The sequence below is a fragment of the Pelecanus crispus genome, chromosome 3 (assembly GCF_030463565.1).
Source record: "Pelecanus crispus isolate bPelCri1 chromosome 3, bPelCri1.pri, whole genome shotgun sequence".
In the NCBI taxonomy this organism is placed as follows: domain Eukaryota; kingdom Metazoa; phylum Chordata; class Aves; order Pelecaniformes; family Pelecanidae; genus Pelecanus; species Pelecanus crispus.
The window spans coordinates 67,594,980-67,613,317 of record NC_134645.1 but is presented as its reverse complement, the minus strand read 5'-3'; the positions used below and the strand labels follow the sequence as shown (position 1 = coordinate 67,613,317).

General features: G+C 39.1%; 2 protein-coding genes across 2 annotated transcripts in view; both read right to left on the bottom strand.

The window, feature by feature from the left end:
* MTFR2 (mitochondrial fission regulator 2) overlaps positions 1-18,338 on the bottom strand; it is a 486,796-nt gene that overhangs the window by 51,947 nt on the left and 416,511 nt on the right. The gene's annotated exons all lie outside the window — the stretch shown is intronic.
* AHI1 (Abelson helper integration site 1) overlaps positions 1-18,338 on the bottom strand; it is a 128,723-nt gene that overhangs the window by 49,616 nt on the left and 60,769 nt on the right. Inside the window, exons 19-20 of the mRNA XM_075707708.1 lie at positions 16,433-16,635; positions 739-856 (exon numbers count right to left, since the gene is read on the bottom strand). Coding sequence (XP_075563823.1) covers positions 739-856; positions 16,433-16,635 — 321 coding nt within the window. The remainder of the gene's footprint in view (positions 1-738; positions 857-16,432; positions 16,636-18,338) is intronic.

The following is an 18,338-nucleotide window of genomic DNA, read 5'->3' as shown; positions in this document are numbered from 1 at the left end:
TAAATCTCTACTACCTGTGTTTAGTTCATTGTATATTCCACCTTCCCCCTACACTTCTTTTTACTCTTCTCAAGGACATAAACAAAACCACTTTGAAACTAATGTACCAGTTTTCTGTCTTATTTTATAGGTGCCCAAAAAAGAAAAGAAGGCATGAAATTATAAATTTTATTATTAAATATTATGAGTAGCAATGCAACAGATATTATTAGCAAAGCAAGTATCACAAAAATGCTAATTTCATTGCTTACCTTTTTCTCAAAATCTTTGCATAGAAAATGTCTTTAGAAACAAATCCCTAAAAATAGGTTAAACATCACGGCAAACAGACTATACTTTTTAAGTAAACTGCTTTTCTCATTACTGTTTTCTTACATCAATACATATGCTTTTAAAAATATCATTTTATTGTTTTTCAGTGTCTGTGCTTAAGATCCTAAACTATTAAACTATTATCAAAATATTAAATTAAGAAAAGCTGGCAATCTCATACTGTTCTAGGAACTTACAGCACTAATACATAAGTATACAGCTTAAAGAAAAAAAAAAGCATTACGAGGGAATATATATCAGTATTGGACTGTACCACACTGCACTTTATAAACAGTATCACATATAACAACCAGGACACTCCCTGAAAGAGCTGCACAGTAAAATTTATAAAAGGCAGAAAAAAATCCTCATGGAAGTTGTTACCCATTCCCTACAGAGAGTGAAGAAATAAAGGATGAAACTTACCACCTTTAGTAGTGAAAGAATACAGAGGATTCAGGGGAGTGCTCAGAGTGCCTGACAGTCTTAGCTTGGAGTGTGGTGACAGCGATGATGGCGCAGGAAACAAGAGATTTGAGCTCGCCTGTAATAGGAAAGACAAATCAGAAAGTGAAGTGTAATTTCCTGGGTTACTTACTGATGCAACAGCTAGAACAGAAATATTTGCTTAGTGTAAATAACTATTAAATTCCAGGAAAAAAATTAAGACTCAAGTCAATGATTAATAACAATTTCAATGGGTGGTTTGGTTTTTTTAGAATATTTGGAGACACAGACTTGGAAGAATTCTTGACACAGTTATAAATTGAATTGCATGTTTATATATGGACTCTCAAGCAGTGCAAACAATGGAACAGAACTGTTTGAACTGGCACCTCGTTGCATCTTTGTGTATAAAAATAAAATGACATTTATATATGGTTATAAACTGATAAACGTAAAATAACTTCTTATTTTTGAGTACTCAAACTACACTACATCTACAAAGAGATTACTCAATATTAGAATGAGGGGGGAAAAAAAAAAAAACCAACTTAAACCAGTCCTAACACAAAATTGATTTCTGCAAATCAATAAAGCACACTTAGACCAAAACACCAAACACTTCCTTTATGTAACCTACACAAAAAATATCTGCAGTCCTAATTGCCATAGCAACAAAGATAACGTAGTTAAAATTTGGTTTGCCATAGAGTTTCTTGATATACATGCAGCTGTCACAAAGCAAAAACCTTTCCCAAACTTCACTCTTGGCATATTATCCCATAGAGCCTGTGTAAAAAATTATTACGACAATCTTAGGTTTTTATGTGATCCAATTCAGAATTTTACTGTTTGTTATACATATTTTCACTGGCTGCCTTGATAACAGCCAAAGGGGAGAGAAAACAGACCTTAAATAAAATATTTGTAACTTTCTTCAAACAAAATAGATTCATATGCTAACATTTTTGAGAGTTATTTACATAAACCAATGTAATTCTTGACTCTTTCAAAAGTCAAGCCTATTCCACAATCTAGAATAAACGCATATGGTCATTTAATGCAACTAAAAGCCCACAATCAGTGGAACACTTCCTTTGGCCTCAATAAACTCTAGATCAGACTCTTAAACTTTAGTTGTAGGCCAAAACAGAACAATGACATTTTGCAAATTTTCCATCTACTGGCTTCTAAATTCTGTTTATAGAAAGGAGACAGCTAAAACAAAGTGAATCAGTGGCTTATTTCCAGAAGTGATATAATTTATATAACTACTATTTTTGTAATTTAATACATATTAACAATTCAACAGGTTTCAATAATGAAGAATATTTGGGCATTGGCAGGTGTACTGGGATGCAGGTAACACAGCACTAAAAATGTGTGTTGAGTAACTTGACTGGGCCATAGAGGATATCTGGTATCATCCCCTCTGTATTACAACACTAGACCTTCATCTTAATGCATCTGGGTTTTGTGTAGCAATATGACATTAATTCTAGTGAAAAAAGTTTGTAATAAAAACCGTCTTTTAGAAGTCAAGTACTCTCCCAGCAACTGCGTGCAATCATAATGGCTATACTCCAAGACTGACCAGAAAGAAGAGCAAGACAGAAAATCAGATCAACCATTGAACATGATAAAAAAAAACCCAAAACATTAAACCAGCTAGATATTACTGCAGTGTACAAATTTAACAATGTTAGTAAACAGTAGTTCTGAAATGTAAACAGAATGGATATACCCGTTTCTCTGAACAACAAAATCAATCTGCTTTTCTTACATTATGTATGCAAGTGACTAAGTTGCATTAATATAGTTTTCTCTGAAATATGGCAGAGAGCCATTAGCTTATGTGTTTACTCAAACACAGAAAAATAATCTGTTCTGCAAATGTGTCTAGCTCAGCTTTCATCTTCTTTTATCCACTGGAAGCTCCAGTGAGAGCCTTTCTGCAGTAAGACAAATTAGAGGATCTCCCTGCATGAATTTCTTGCTGAGTGCACACTACACCATCAGCGATACAAACGTATGTTTTCCAGTCAAACATTCTCATGAAACCTTTTTGGAATTCTCTTTCAAATTTGCTATCAAAAAGTTGGTTTCAGACGCTACCAGGGAATGAAGACAGGTTGAATATAGCAGCCTTTGGAAATCAAACTAAACACAGCAGAGCAAACTATTTTCAAAACTAGCACTTAACAGACATTTTCCTAGTCCTTCCTGGAGGGAAAAAAAAATACCAGGAGAAACTTGCCTTGATTGTTGTGCCTGAATGAATTATAGAAGAGATATGTATCTCTGTATGTCAATTTTTCCTGTACAGCACTTAAATCCCTTCTCTTTATTCTCCTGCTGTATTACCCAAATACTCTCATTATATATGTCAAATAGCATGCTTTGAAATCAAATGCAATCGACAAGTTCTATCTTACAACTCTTCCTTCTTCTCCAAGACCTTAAAAATAAGATAAGACATTTTTATAAAAGAGATATTCAAAAGAAAGCTTTAAATTTAAGCAGTCTTACAGAAGCGATTCATTCCTCCCCTTAATGGCAGTGAAGCTCAGCCCAGGTGAGCTATAAAAGACTGCCCATCCAAAGTAAACACAAAATCAGAGGTTTTGTGACCTTTCTGCCACTAGCTCTTAAGTATTATTTAAATCTCTAAAAGGCCCCAGGAAGGAAAAACCCCACAACATCATAACAGAAGAAGGAACCACTCAGGTAGTAAGTGAGGACTAATGATTCAGCAGAACTGTTTCCAGGTGAAGCACGCTGTCCTATGAAGAATAATTAATTCTCCTACAACAGACATAGACTACCTACAGAACAGAGTGAAGCAATCTTTTTTTTTTTGAAATGTATGCTGTGGGAAGGCATTGCTAAATGCCTTTACAACAACGAGCAAAGTTGGCTAAGATAGCCAACCATCAATGTACTTTTTTTTCACAACAGGCTCCGCTTGCTTCATGCACAAACCACAGCTTTATCAAAGACACAGTTTACTACTACCCTGAATTGAGTAAAACTAAGAGTTATAACATACACGTAGTTTTTGTAGCGAAAAAGAGATACCTACGTAATTTTTGCCAAGTTTAAACAAAGCTGGTTTGCATTTTCTTTTTTGTGTTAGGGCAGCTCTATGCAAATTATGCAAATACACATTTTCAGTGGAACTAGCTTTCCCATTAAAAGTAAATTGCATGAGACAAAAACCAGAATAATGTAAGACTTGACAAGCTGACAATAACAATTTCTCTTTTTTCCCTGAGAATGCAATCTTATGACCTTTGCAACCCATATAATTGACATTTCCATATATACTTGCAAGTCAAATCAAGTTGGCCAGCTCTATACTACCTTTTATTCTTTTATTTATAGTCTTCCTTTTTGAAACTTTAGGCCTCTAGGACACTGTTTTTTAAAGACATTTTAAAAACATTATTAAACCATGATTCTGAAGAATTTAAAAGTTGACAACTGAATTTGAAATAAAAACAAAACCACAAATTCTGCTATTTTTCTCAATACTACATACATAGGCAATAATGCTTAAAGTAGGAGTACAGTACTACAGCTTTTAAATTTGCAGTGTAAGTTTGAATCAAGTTTACATCTATGTAAAAATGCAGTAATTTTTGTGACAGCAGTGTTAAAACAACTCCAACAAATGCCAGTTGTAGTAGACACACTGCAGTCACTTAGCTACTAATCTATTCTGCTCTTAAGTAACTCCTAGACTAAATGGGAAAACCAAAGACAGCTAAAATAGGATATCATCCCATTACACACAGGCAAAACTGAAACATATATACTTTGCTCGTCTGAGGCAAGCGTGTTCCCCTGATGCTCGCTGCAGTCCTCTTACTCTGATTATCCAGATCAGGAACTCATCTAGATGGCAATATAGTTCCCTCATAACTTGGGTGCTCCACTGTTTTTCCCCATAGAAGCCCAGAAGTGAACAGGGCATATATATGAAAATTGAAGCTAGAAGGTGCTTGATCCTACAGTTTAGAAATAGCCATTGTCTACAGATGATGAGTCTCATCACATAGTAATTATATATATTCAATTCCTTAGTTCTGTCAGAGAGTTCCGGCATTTCAATTACAGGCTTACCACAAAACCTTTCTTCCCTTTTTTTTTTTTTTTTTTTTTGAAACAAAAACCCCACGTTGTTAAGAAGAAATTAAGATTACTATAAACATTTGGAATAGTAAGCTTCTTTCTTTTAGTCACAAGGAAAACCAAATTCTTTGTACAAGACACAAAACAGTAAAACACAGGCTGTGTACATACTCACTCAGCCATTAAGCACAGAGAGTATGACCTTTCCTGGACTGGATAAAACTAGCATTTCGGCTTAAGAACATGCCTGGATATACACATTTTAGCAGAATTGGCCAATGTCATAATGAATAACAGTGAAAAATAGATCTGTCTTGCTTAGTAAGAGCCAAGTTATGTAAACTGCGACCTCTTCTAAGGCTGGTTATGATTCTTGCTATCAAAGAACATATGACCGGGGGGGGGGGGGGGGGGGGGGGGGGGCGGAATTCCATTACTTAACTTTAGTAGTTAAAATTTTAAAAATGTCTTTTTTAGTGCCCATGAAAAATGGATGTAACCTGTGTTGCATACAAAACACACCCAAAGATACTTGTCCTACGATTTTATTTCTCTTCCTACTAAGGGAAATAGACACCAGAAATTCTTCTGACTCACAGTTTGTCAAATACATACAGAAACCTATTCATCTGTACCTGCTGGTAAAAGAGATTAGGACATGAATCTAAATACAGTATACAGTTTCAGGTAATCATGTAACCACTCAGACATTTGTAAACTCTCCTGCCCCCATCCCTCCCCAAGCATTTGGTTAGACTCTACGCTTTTCCCATCATACATAAAATCCTTTTTTGGTGAGAAAACTAAGATAGTAAAACTGGAAATAAAATTAAAAGGACTGACCAGCAAAATCCACACATTAAAAATGCTTAACACCATCTTATTTTATCTTCTGATAAAATTATTATGATGGATATAGTTTTATGCTAAAAATGAATGCTATTCATTTCTCATGACTGACATGCCTCTTATAAAACATAAGCCACTGAGAGAAATATAATGCTGAAAAAGGTCAGTAGTGGAATAAAATCTTGTCACAGCTGATTGCAGGTTACTTTTGCTATTTTAGACCTCTATTCAAATAGTAACATCAGCAAATATTAAACAAGAATTCAAGACAGATATCCTGTGTTTACAGCATAGATGAAAGACCATTGCTGTGGAAGTATTACTGCCCTGATACTCTAACTAGATTCATACAGGTCACTCAGTTCACTTGAGTAAAAGGCTGACAGCATGCAGATTTAAATTCCATATTCACAGTAAAATCTGTAATGACTCCCTATGATAATAGCAATCCATGTATCCAAGAAAAGATGTACACAATTCATCATTAACTTTTACAATTAAAAGTATAAAGAAATAGTAGAGAAACAGTTTGAAATAGAAATTCTTTACATCTACTGCTAATGCAAAATAGAAGTTTGGAGAGAGGAAAAAGTCCTTAGTATAACTAAATTACATATTCGGGGAATTCAATACATATTCCCATGACCAGATATTTTTAAGTACAGTTTTACCATAAAGAGCCATTTCAGTCTCTTTATGCCTCATGTTAGCTATCACTCCAGTGGAGAATGTCAGAGTTCTGGTACCAGATCTTACTCTAGAGGCGGCACAGGCTGCATTGCTGCCAAGCTGGAAGGCGTATTTATGATGTTCTACCTATTTCTAAGGTAACTACCCAGACAATGACCTTTACTTAACAGTAAAAGCAAGGTATTTTTACCTATTTTCTTTTATTCACTGGATAAGTGTGGGAAGACTAGCAATTACTGCAGAGTAACTAATCACGGTAAATCCATGCAATCAGTACGAGAAGAGTTTGTGAAACTACTCATGTCACATCTGTAGCAAAGTTCCTTCATCTACAAAATACAAACAATAGCTTCCTTTCTTTTACATCTACTTTGTGTTGTTTTAAAATTCATCTGATGTTTGCTAAAAATGAGGAGTGCCTAGAAAAAATTTCTTACTAAGCAAAGAATATTTTAACGTAGGAAAATATTACAGATTTTAAGGATCTGACCTGCTTTGTAAGACTGGGGGGGGGGGGGGGGGGGAGAAACCATAGCAAAAAATAGCTATTTATTCAACTTTTTCTAACACAGGCAATGTAATTCATTAGATTTGCCAGTTTTAATTGACAAGAAAAATTCTTTACAATATTCAAAACCTTACTTTATAACAAACTATTTCTTAAAGACATACAAAGTATAATTCTGGCAAAACACAGGGTTAAAGGATTTCAGATTCAAAAGTGGTTCCACCATGGCTTATAAAACACATCCTTATAAGTCTGCAGCTGGGAGTAGCTATGTTTAAAGTAATATTGCAACAGAATTTCCTAGAGTAAGGAAAGCATTTCCTAGCAGTCTGAAGAGGAATATTGGAAGAGGAATAGGAGAAAGTATACAGCACTATTAAAAAGCACCTATTTAATTTAAAAGCCCTTACTCCAGTGGAATGTATTGCACAGGTCATCAGAACAATGACTGCCTATGTTACAGGATCATGTTCTCCACTAATATGATAATTAATAAACTAAACCCCAAACCTATCATGCAGTGAGCCATATGGATCTGACTTGAAATTGCTATAAAAGCAAAACTGCAAGAAAAGTAACCTTAATAAACATTTTAAAATTCAACTGAACTTCAATGGATTTTAAAAGTTATTTACTAATCTCATGTAATGAAAAGAATATTAGTGGCTCTTATGGAGAATTACCACACAAACCACTCATAAATAACATGATAATGCCACACACTTGTCAGTATAACTTTTGTATATATCGTATATATACTCCATAACATAATTATAGAATCATAGAATAGAATCGTTTAGGTTGGAAAAGACCTTTAAGATCATCCGGTCCAACCATTAACCTACACTATCAAGTCCACACTAAACCAATCAAGGGTAGACTAGACTAAACCATGTCCCAAAGTGCCACATCTACCCGTTTTTTTGAACACTTCCAGGGATGGTGACTCCACCACCTCTCTGGGCAGCCTGTTCCAATGCTTGACCACCCTTTCCGTAAAGAATTTTTTCCTAATTTCCAACCTAAACCTCCCCTGGCGCAGCTTAAGCCCATTTCCTCTCGTCCTATCGCTAACTGCTTGGGAGAAGAGACCAACACCCACCTCACTACAACCTCCTTTCAGGTAGTTGTAGAGAGCGATAAGGTCTCCCCTCAGCCTCCTCTTCTCTAGGCTAAACAACCCCAGTTCCCTCAGCCGCTCCTCATAAGGCCTGTGCTCCAGACTCTTCGCCAGCCTTGTTGCCCTTCTCTGGACATGCTCCAGCACCTCAATGTCTTTCTTGTAGTGAGGGGCCCAAAACTGGACACAGTATTCCAGGTGCGGCCTCACCAGCGCCAAGTACAGGGGAACAATCACCTCCCTGCTCCTGCTGGCCACACTATTCCTGATACAAGCCAGGATGCTGTTGGCCTTCTTGGCCACCTGCACACACGGCTGGCTCATGTTCAGCCGGCTGTTGACCAACACCCCCACGTCCTTTTCGGCCAGGCAGCTTTCCAGCCACTCTTCCCCAAGCCTGTAGCGCTGCATGGGGTTGTTGTGACCAAAGTGTAGGACCTGACACTTGGCCTTGTTAAACCTCATACAGTTGGCCTCGGCCCATTGATCCAGCCTGTCCAGGTCCCTCTGCAGGGCCATCCTACCCTCCAGCACATCGACACTCCCACCCAGTTTGGTGTCGTCTGCAAACTTACCGAGGGTGCACTCAATCCCCTCATCCAGATCATCGATAAAGATATTAAACAAGGCTGGCCCCAAAACTGAGCCCTGGGGAACACCACTCGTGACCGGCTGCCAACTGGACTTAACTCCATTCACCACTACTCTCTGGGCTCGGCCACCCAACCAGTGTTTTACCAAGCGAAGACTACGCCCGTCCAAGCCATGAGCTGCCAGCTTCCCAAGGAGAATACTGTGGGAGACGGTGTCAAAAGCTTTGCTAAAGTCCAGGTAAATGACATCCACAGCCTTCCCATCATCTACCAGGCGGGTCACCAGGTCATAAAAGGAGATCAGGTTGGTCAAGCAGGACCTGCCTTTCATGAACCCATGCTGGCTGGGCCTGATCCCCTGGCTGACCTGCACTTGCCTGTTGAGTTCACTCAAGATGAACCTCCTCATAATCTTCGCCGGCACCGAGGTCAGGCTGACAGGCCTGTAGTCCCCCTGGTCCTCCTTCCGGCCCTTCTTGTAGATGGGCGTCACGTTGGCAAGCCTCCAGTCATCAGGGATCTCCTCTGTTAACCAGGACTGCTGATAGATGATGGAAAGTGGCTTGGCGAGCTCCTCTGCCAGCTCCCTCAGTACTCTCGGGTGGATCCCATCTGGCCCCATAGACTTGTGAGCATCCAGGTGGCACAGCAGGTCATTAACTGCTTCCTCCTGGACTATGAGGGCTCCATTCTGGTCCCCATCCCTATTCTCTAGCTCAGGGGCCTGAGTACCCTAAGGATGAATGGTCTGGCTGTTGAACACAGAGGCAAAGAAGGTGTTAAGTACCTCAGCCTTTTCCTTGTCCTCGGTGACAATGTTCCCCCCCACATCCAGCAAGGGATGAAGATCCTCCTTGGCTCTCCTTTTATTGCTGATGTACTTATAAAAGCATTTTTTATTATCTTTTACAGCATTGGCCAGATTAACTTCTTGCTGGGCTTTTGCTTTTCTAATTTCCTCCCTGCATGACCTAACAAGATCCCTGTACTCCTCCTGAGTTGCTTGCCCCTTCTTCCAAAGGCAGTAGACTCTCCTTTTTTCCCCTGAGTCCCCGCAAAAGCTCCCTATTCAGCCAGGCCGGTTGTTTTCCCCACCGGTTGGTCTACAGCACACGGAGACAGCCCACTCCTGCGCCCTTAAGACTTCCTTCTTGAAGAAGGCCCAGCCTTCCTGGACCCCTTTGCCTTTCAGGACTGCCTCCCAAGGGACTTTCCCAACCAGCGTCCTGAACAGGCCAAAGTCTGCCCTCTGGAAGGCCATGGTAACAGTTTTGCTGCCCCTCCACTTGGCATCACCCAGAATCAAGAATTCTATCATATCGTGGTCACTAAGCCCAAGACAGCCTCCAACCACGACATCTCCCACAAGCCCTTCTCTATTAGTAAACAGCAGGTCAAGCGAGGCACCTCCCCCGGTAGGCTCGCTTACCAGCTGCGTCAGAAAGTTATCCTCCACACACTCTAGGAACTTTTGAGACTGTTGCCTCTCTGCTGTGTTGTATTTCCAGCAGATGCCCAGCAAGCTGAAGTCCCCCACGAGAACAAGGGCTAGCGATTGCGAGACTTCTGCCAGCCGCTTATAGAACGCTTCATCCACCTCTATGTCCTGGTTGGGTGGTCTATAGCAGACTCCCAGCAGGACATCCGCCTTGCTGGCCTTTCCCCTCATCCTCACCCATAAGCACTCTACCTTGTCATCACCACTGTCAAGCTCTATACAGTCAAAACACTCCCTAACATACAGAGCCAGCCCACCGCCTCTCCTTCCCTGCCTATCCCTTCTGAAGAGCTTATAGCCATCCAGTGCAGCACTCCAGTCATGAGAGTCGTCCCACCTCGTTTCTGTGATGGCAACTATGTCATAGCCATAACGTGTTAGGTCAAAGATCTATCCTCACATTTTTCAACAGTAAACTGTAGCAGATAAGGTGGATGTGTTTAGAGCAATCTTTCTCCTATGGGCCCTTCCACTTTCATCACTCAACGGTTTATGAAATTCTTGAGCATCAGCTCGCAGTAACACCAGTTCATCGGGCCAATAGCTTTTGCTGAATCTCTCCTTTACGAATTTGACGAAAATCTCTGTGAACCCATGTACACTTCTGGCCTTCACAGCACCCTGTGTATGTAACTTCAGCACCTGTCCCCACTTCAGATGCGAGAAACAATTTTTTTCCCAATACCGTTCATGATTTCTTATATTTCTGTCACAACTTTCCTCTCACTCATCTCTACTTGCGCATCCTGCAAAGCTGGGGAGCTCTAGTCAATTTAGTGTCATTATACAAAAGTCCTTCAATAGCTCTTGGCATTTGTGTTACTTGTGTTTGAACTTCTTCTCATTTTACTATATTCTTTTTCAGAAAGGGTGTCCAGAGCTAATTACAGTGTTGAATATATGGGCCCATCCTGGATTTCCTAAATAGAAACACAGAAGCAGCATCCTCATATTCAGTTTGGAATGGACCTTACAGTTTCCTAAAAAATATTCAGCTACAGTTTTGTTTTCAATAAGAAATAAAATTACGTGCTTTTTTGCATTTTTTTTCCTTCCCCCAACTATGGTATACACTATAAAAAAATTGGCTTCCTATTCACTTGCAAGTTTTCTTTAGGAAAAAAGAGAAACTTAAGACAATTCTGTGAACTTACTCAGTGAAAAAGAGGCTTCAAAAATACTGCAAATTTCTTATGCATATGATAGATAAGGTTACAGAATATCAGTACCTCCTCTGACAGTTTGTAGACAAAAACTTTGTATTGCAGGCATGATCAAGTGAAAAAGCTATTTCAGCCTGCAGAGACATTGCAGCATCACCTTGTACTTGGCCAAAACCATCCACAGAATTAGCAATGTTTTAACATGAGTCCTCAGTACTTAATATATTATAACCCTCCAGTTTTTCATCTTCAGGTAGAAGTTGCAGTAAGTTACTACTGAACTCTTCTCTTCCCCATCTGCACTAAAACCCAGAAGCCAAGCACAGTATTTCAGAATCTACCAAAACCAAGATGACCTGAAGGGCAGATTCTTACAAGACTGACAACGGTAGCATAAAAAACAAAAGAGAAAAAAAAAAAAAAACCCACACCACTTTTGCATCCAGCTCTGTCTCTAGGTCTTTGTTGCAAACAAAAGGACAAGTTTCCAGCTTCCTCCACTTGATGGCTTAGATAGTATAAGTATCATGTTTACGTGTTCACTAAAAAGTTGCATGTTTTTTCTGAAAAGCAGTGGCTTTAAATTCTGTCCTGTTTTTAGGCAACAAGATACATTTCTTATCTCAACTAAATTCTAAAAGGAGACCATCTGGAAGGACTACACAGTCTAGTATCTGATGTATACTATACCAAAGCATCATATACGACCATACTTTATAGTCATACAGCTTAACAACGAAAGTTCAGTACATTTGATGCAAGCCAAGGTATAAGCTTCTGGATTCTCTCACAGTACCTACTCCCTTAATGAATTCTGGCATAGTAATAAATACACTCAAAGGACAAAAAAAAATTCAAACAGTTTTAACTAGTTCTATATATAGGGAATACTACTTTTACATTCTAGTTGCCTAATATTGCACTTAAAACCCTGTGAGTATCAGAATTTTGGTAAGAACTTTGATAACCTTTTAATAACATTTTTGAGAAATACATCATGAAGTAAAGACTGGAAAAGCCAAACATACTTTTAATTAATTCAGAAGTGTTCGCATACTAAGAGATGAGGCAGACAACATATAACTGATTCCAGGACTACTACTACAGATTATATACAGATGCTGTCCTTAAGCTCCACAAAGGTTTTTTTTCCTTCAAATCACAGCATGAAAGTTTTGACATCTAAAAAAAAAACCCAAACAAACCCCCCAGAACCCCCCACAGTTTCAGAGCTAGGATACTACACCCTTAAAAGAAGCCCTTCTCCCCATATCTACATAACATATTACCCCCTTGTTATGCAAAATTATAAACAGGTATTTTGACTGCTAGATGGAAGTGAAATTTTAAACACATACATTGTAACACTGAATGAAAAGCACTTATGAGTTCTTTCAATGACTAGAGATGGGTTGTTTTCCTGTCAAAAACTTCTGTGAATAGAAACATACATTAGCATTAGTTCCTTGAGGCAAAGATAAATAATCATTTCTGCCAAGATTCACTATAATTTCTCTGTGTGGTAAAGAAGGCAATTCTGCATTCTGGTTTCACAAAGAAATTCATATTTACCTTTTTTTATCAAAAGGTCCTAGCTTTTGTGAATTACTAAAGCTTTAGCCCGATATTCAACTCTTGGTTCTAATTACACATTTTCTGGGCTAACAAGAATGGTAAAGTTGCAGAGGAGAAAAGAAACTTCCTCTATCATTCATTAAGGTTCCTGTTTACGTAGCAAAGACAACAAACAAAACAAAACACCCCATTGGTTCTAAAGGGACCTGGAAAGGAGGCACTGGTCACAACACAAACCACCCAAGCTCATACAGGATCAGAATATTCTTTATTTTTATCTAGCTTAAACCAAGTTTTAATGTATTCACATTACATTTTCAAATCACATATCTAAGCTGCAGACCTCCAAACTTTGCACTCACAAGTTAATTTTGTACCCATTAGTTACTGCTGTTAAGGTCACACACATTGAACCCAGAGACCCCTGTGTTGGCAGATCTGCTGTTCGGAGGTTCCAGCACCTTTGTCTCATAAAACACGACCCCAGGTGTGAGCTCAGGCCAGGTTTACTGCCTACAAGGTATGCTGCCAACATGCTTGTCCTAACATCATAATCCCTATGTGTCTGTGACAAGGCACTGGCATACAAACATGACCAGAAGACCAGTAAAAAGCCTGCATAGTTTCCAGTTCCCTTTTATTTTTCCCATCAGACAAATGCACACAAGATAACACCTGTGTTCTCGTCTGGATTTTCATGTTCCAACCCTGTAAACAGGGCAGCCTGCCACCCTGCGTGTGCCTTTATCTTCACTTGTCTGTACCCAGACATAGCAGCACATTCTGGCATACATGGCCAAGTGGCAACTTTCATGAGGCCTACTTTGACACACACTTTACAAAGCATTTATGTGAGTGCACATTCTAACAAGCCTTCCAGCAAAGCCTGCACTTATATACGCACATCATTTTTCAGATGAAAAAGGGAGTTGCGCACGTGTAAATGCATAGCATCTGAAACCATAGTACCCAATTACAAACTAGTAGAAATTTTAAGTTTTAGTGTTCCTATATTACACTCTGGGGCTGTCCAGAATCTCTGATAATGCAGGCAGGCAACACTGCACCCACATGCAAGAAATGATCCTATCCCTGCTTGGAAAGGGGGTATCACTGTTCCCCAAGTCTCATGTTGCATCGCTGAAAAGATGAGTATCAATAGTCCTTTCAGTGGAAAGAAATCTCCTCCCAATATCTCAGTGGTTCATAAAGCCCTGCAAGAAAGTGCTCTCAGTTTTTATAACCATCACTGCTCTGTGACAGACATTAGACTGGATGTGGACTCTTTCAACCACCATCCTGTACTGTTTGGAAACCCACATGGTGAGAAGTCTCAGATGACCTTTCTGACATCTCCCATATATATAGTCCATAGGTAGAGAGTTTGGAGGATGCTGTCCAAAACCTTGATCATGACTCTGCTCACAGTGGACTTACTCACCCCAAACTACCTTGAGTAATGGGAGTCTAGGGTTACGAAACCCAGTAGCTGAAAGTTATTCTCCCAAACACGGTTGTAGGCATATCTGTTTCACCTAGCTACGTGGTTCCATGGAACCACTACATGGTTCTGCTAAAACAGATTTGCCTCCCACAGCCTAGAATCCCTGGCTAATCAGGGACTAAACAGTTGCAATGATAAAGAGTCCCAGAAATTCATTATCTCTGTCTTGTTCCTCAGATGACAAGACATCCAGAAGAGTAAAAAAATTTCTTCTGGAACACCTTCGCAGACACAAGGTTACATGCTCCATTCTCTCCATATTGTGCCTCTATCTGATGATAAACAACTTGAAGGCACCAGGGCTCACCTGCAGATGAGCAGGAACAAAATAAGCAGAAAACAGAAACAAGGCTTGTTTCCTTATGTGAGGCCACATGTAATTGTAGAGGCAGCAGCAACATGCTGCGGTTTTCCATGCAAGCTACAGTGTGGTATTTCATAAAGGGGTCCACTGGGAACTCACTGTCCCAAAAGCAAAGGACTGCGGGAGAGCTTTCTTTTGGATAGTTTCAAAGCACAGGCCTAATGGGGAGGTCCAGGCCAGGGAACCAGACCAGATCTAATCCAAAGCAAAACCCCTGAAGCATGATGACAGTAGCTGCAGCATCCTCAGCAACAACTGCTTTCACAGACTCATCTGCTTCTTTTGTGCTTCACTACTTATTAATGCAGACAAAGCCTAAAACTACATTAAATACTTTTGAATGCATATAGATTTTTTTTTTTAAAAATGAAAAATAGTAAGCGCAAACCCAAATGCAGTTCACGTCATCGTGAACAGTAATTGCAACTGCATAGCGGTATTCAGGAATATTCCTCATTCTTGTTGCACGCAAAATTGTCCCAAGTTGGGGAATTTCACTTAATTAAATTTATTGCCAATTACAAAAGCTTTAATTACTGATTTGGGTATTAATAAACAAGACAAATAGTCAAACACTCAAAGAAAACACTTTCCTTTGTTTGTCTTAACTTCATTCCAGACACCTCTCTCTACTCCTTCCTAGTCCCCAGTCTCCTTGCTTTTGCCATTATGTTTCACTTGGTCCCTTTGGTAAGGCTATGGGCAGCGCAGGAGAGTGGGATTAGTGCATACTGTCTTGCTCTTTTTGCCTCTCTTTGTTTCTTACTTCTTTCAACTGCTTTAGCATGGGTCCTCCACCAGGCAAAATCCCCTTGGGGATTGTACCTGTCCAGCATGGATTCCTCCATGGGTTGCAGTCCCTTCAGAGGTGTACATCCTCCTGTGTTTTGTGTGTCCTCAAACATCTCCTCCGGTCTTTCCCTTCATGCCTACTCTGTTATCTCCCCCTGTATCTCCATTTCTGCATTGTTTTGTGTTTCCTGCATCACCTTTGTGCCTCCTTCCGTGTCTTTTGTACCTCTTCATGTCCCTCCTCCTGTATCTCCACTTGTGCCTCCTGACCTGTTTTCCTTTGTGTTTCCTCCTCTGTTCTGGTGTGTCCTGTCCCTAGTAGCTACCAACCTTTCTTAAATATGTTTTCACAGAGGTGCCATATGGTCTTCTGTTTGGTTCCAATTTCAGTCATGCAGTGGGTCCATACTGTCCTTCGCAGAGCTGGCTGGAAACGCCTGTACCCAGCACAGGGCAGTCCATGATCTCTTTCCACACAGGTCAGCCCTGCAGCCCCCCACTACAAAACCCCTGCCATTTCTGTCACATACAATTCCAAAGGTGAACGGGGCAGGGGGAGAAGAGAATTTTCTAAAGCTCAGCCACAGTGATCTATGGAGGGATTTTCATATGATCATATGAATGGCAATGGGCATTGACAAAAAACATCCCTTGTCATCAGTAGTTGATAAACAAAAATAACTTAGTTTTATGCGATTAATCTCTCCTAAAGAGAAGTAAAGAGCTACCTACAGGTGCATTTAATATTAGCGAGAGATATATTCATTTCTGAAGAACAGATCCCAAGACTATACATATATAGGTTTTGTTAGATATACCAGTCCCAGAAGATGAACTTTGGCTGAGAAGACTGTATACTTCTGGAAATTAATTAAATCTGACTTACCATAACAGAATCAAGTTTTTGTTTCACCTTCTGCATTCTCATTGATGCTCTTGCAACACTGACAAACTGATCTGCCGGAGACATCACTGAACTTTTTTGTATAGGAATTTCAGAAAAACTGCTGAATATCTGTGGCCCTCTTGGTGCAGCTGTGGTAAGTGATGAACTGAGATCCTTTACGAGTTCAGCTTCCTGTTGCGCAACTGTAGAAATAACCAATATTAATGTGTCAGGTAAAGCCTTACATTGCCATGGGGAAAAGAAAAACCTGAATGATCGCTGTCATTTTGCCAGCCATGTCTTCAATGAAACACTATCACAATCTGTACTAATTTTGCTACAGGGAAAACCTGAAAATTACATGAAATTTTCCCCAAACCACCTCATTTCCCCCAACTCTTCCTGATCACAAGGTCTCCCTTATCTGTTCTCTGTGTTCAGTAACCTCTCACACCGAACAGGTATTTTTGTATTGCTTATAAACAATAGTTTTCTCCATGCAGAAATATCAATGGGGGTGGGGAGAAAGGAATGTTTTCAAAGGCAAGAAAGTTGTATAGCTTGCACTGAGTTCAGGTCAGCTATTTTACTAGGTGTATTTCACATTTTTTCCAGCCTAGTTCAAGTGAGCTTATTATACTTGAGTAAAATTTCAGAAGTTGCTAGACATATATACAGGCACAGGAGGCATTCTTAGGAGGTAGTCTGCTCTAGAATGTGATACTTTTGATGAAAGTTGTGCTCACTGTCATTTAAACAAACAGTTTGACTTTTGCAATTTTTGGTACTGTGGTCTCAAGCCAACAAAGGTTAAGAGAATTCTTCATGAAGTTCTGTCCAGGATATTCATAGAACTGTTGGTGTATGTAAAACACATACTGTTGGAATCTTAAAAACTGTGTCAGTGACTGAAATTAGTATTACTATATGATTAACTCTTTCAACACTAAGGCAGTAAGACTATCTTCTGAAAGCAAAGTGTGTGCTTTTCACCAAAAAAGGAACAAAAAGTTAGTAACAGACATTGTAGAAAAGACCACAACTATGCAAAATCTTACTGTCACCAGTGACTTAGTTAAGCAGTCAGATGATACAAATAACTACCAGCGTGATCTCTGTGATCTCTAAATATAAACACACACACATACATATATTAAACTAGCCTATTAGCTTTTTGAAGACTCACTGTCTGCTGAATAGTCAAAAAATTCTAAAGAAATCCTTCACCCAAAAATTTTTCCATTGCTCTCTAGAATGCAGGTATCTTACTGGGTTGAAGTTTAGCACTGAATATTGATTGTAAAGTCATTCCACTTTATTTTCCTGTAAAAGTCAACCAGTTCAACAGACAAAAAACCTAAACTGTGAGATTTGGTATGAGTAATCTCATTAGTACATGTTATTTAAAAAGCAAATGTATAAAGACAGGATTAGCTTTTTAAATCTACGTTCACTGCAAATATAATTCAAACAAAAATCTGTTACAGATATGCAAAATTTATTGCATAATTCATACTAACATTATCTACTGTCTAGATGCAATGTGACATCTGAAACTGTGTCCTTAATTGAAACAATGACACTGCTAAAGCTAACCACAAAGACACATCATCAGAAAAGCCTGCAAAGGAGAATCTGAATTTTATTTTGTATATCAAAAATTCAAAGCTAGCATTTATCACTTTCTTTTTAATATAACACGGGGAATAAATGTATCTCTCACAGAATCATACCACAGACACAACACGTGTTTATTAAAATAATCTATACTCCCTCATTAATTCATTTCTATACAGCTCCTTAACGTTATTTTGTAACATAGCACAAAATAATGAGTTTCTATTAAGCTATTCATTAATTTTCAGAATGATATTATTTTCTGGCTCCATAATGCACCTTGTTACTG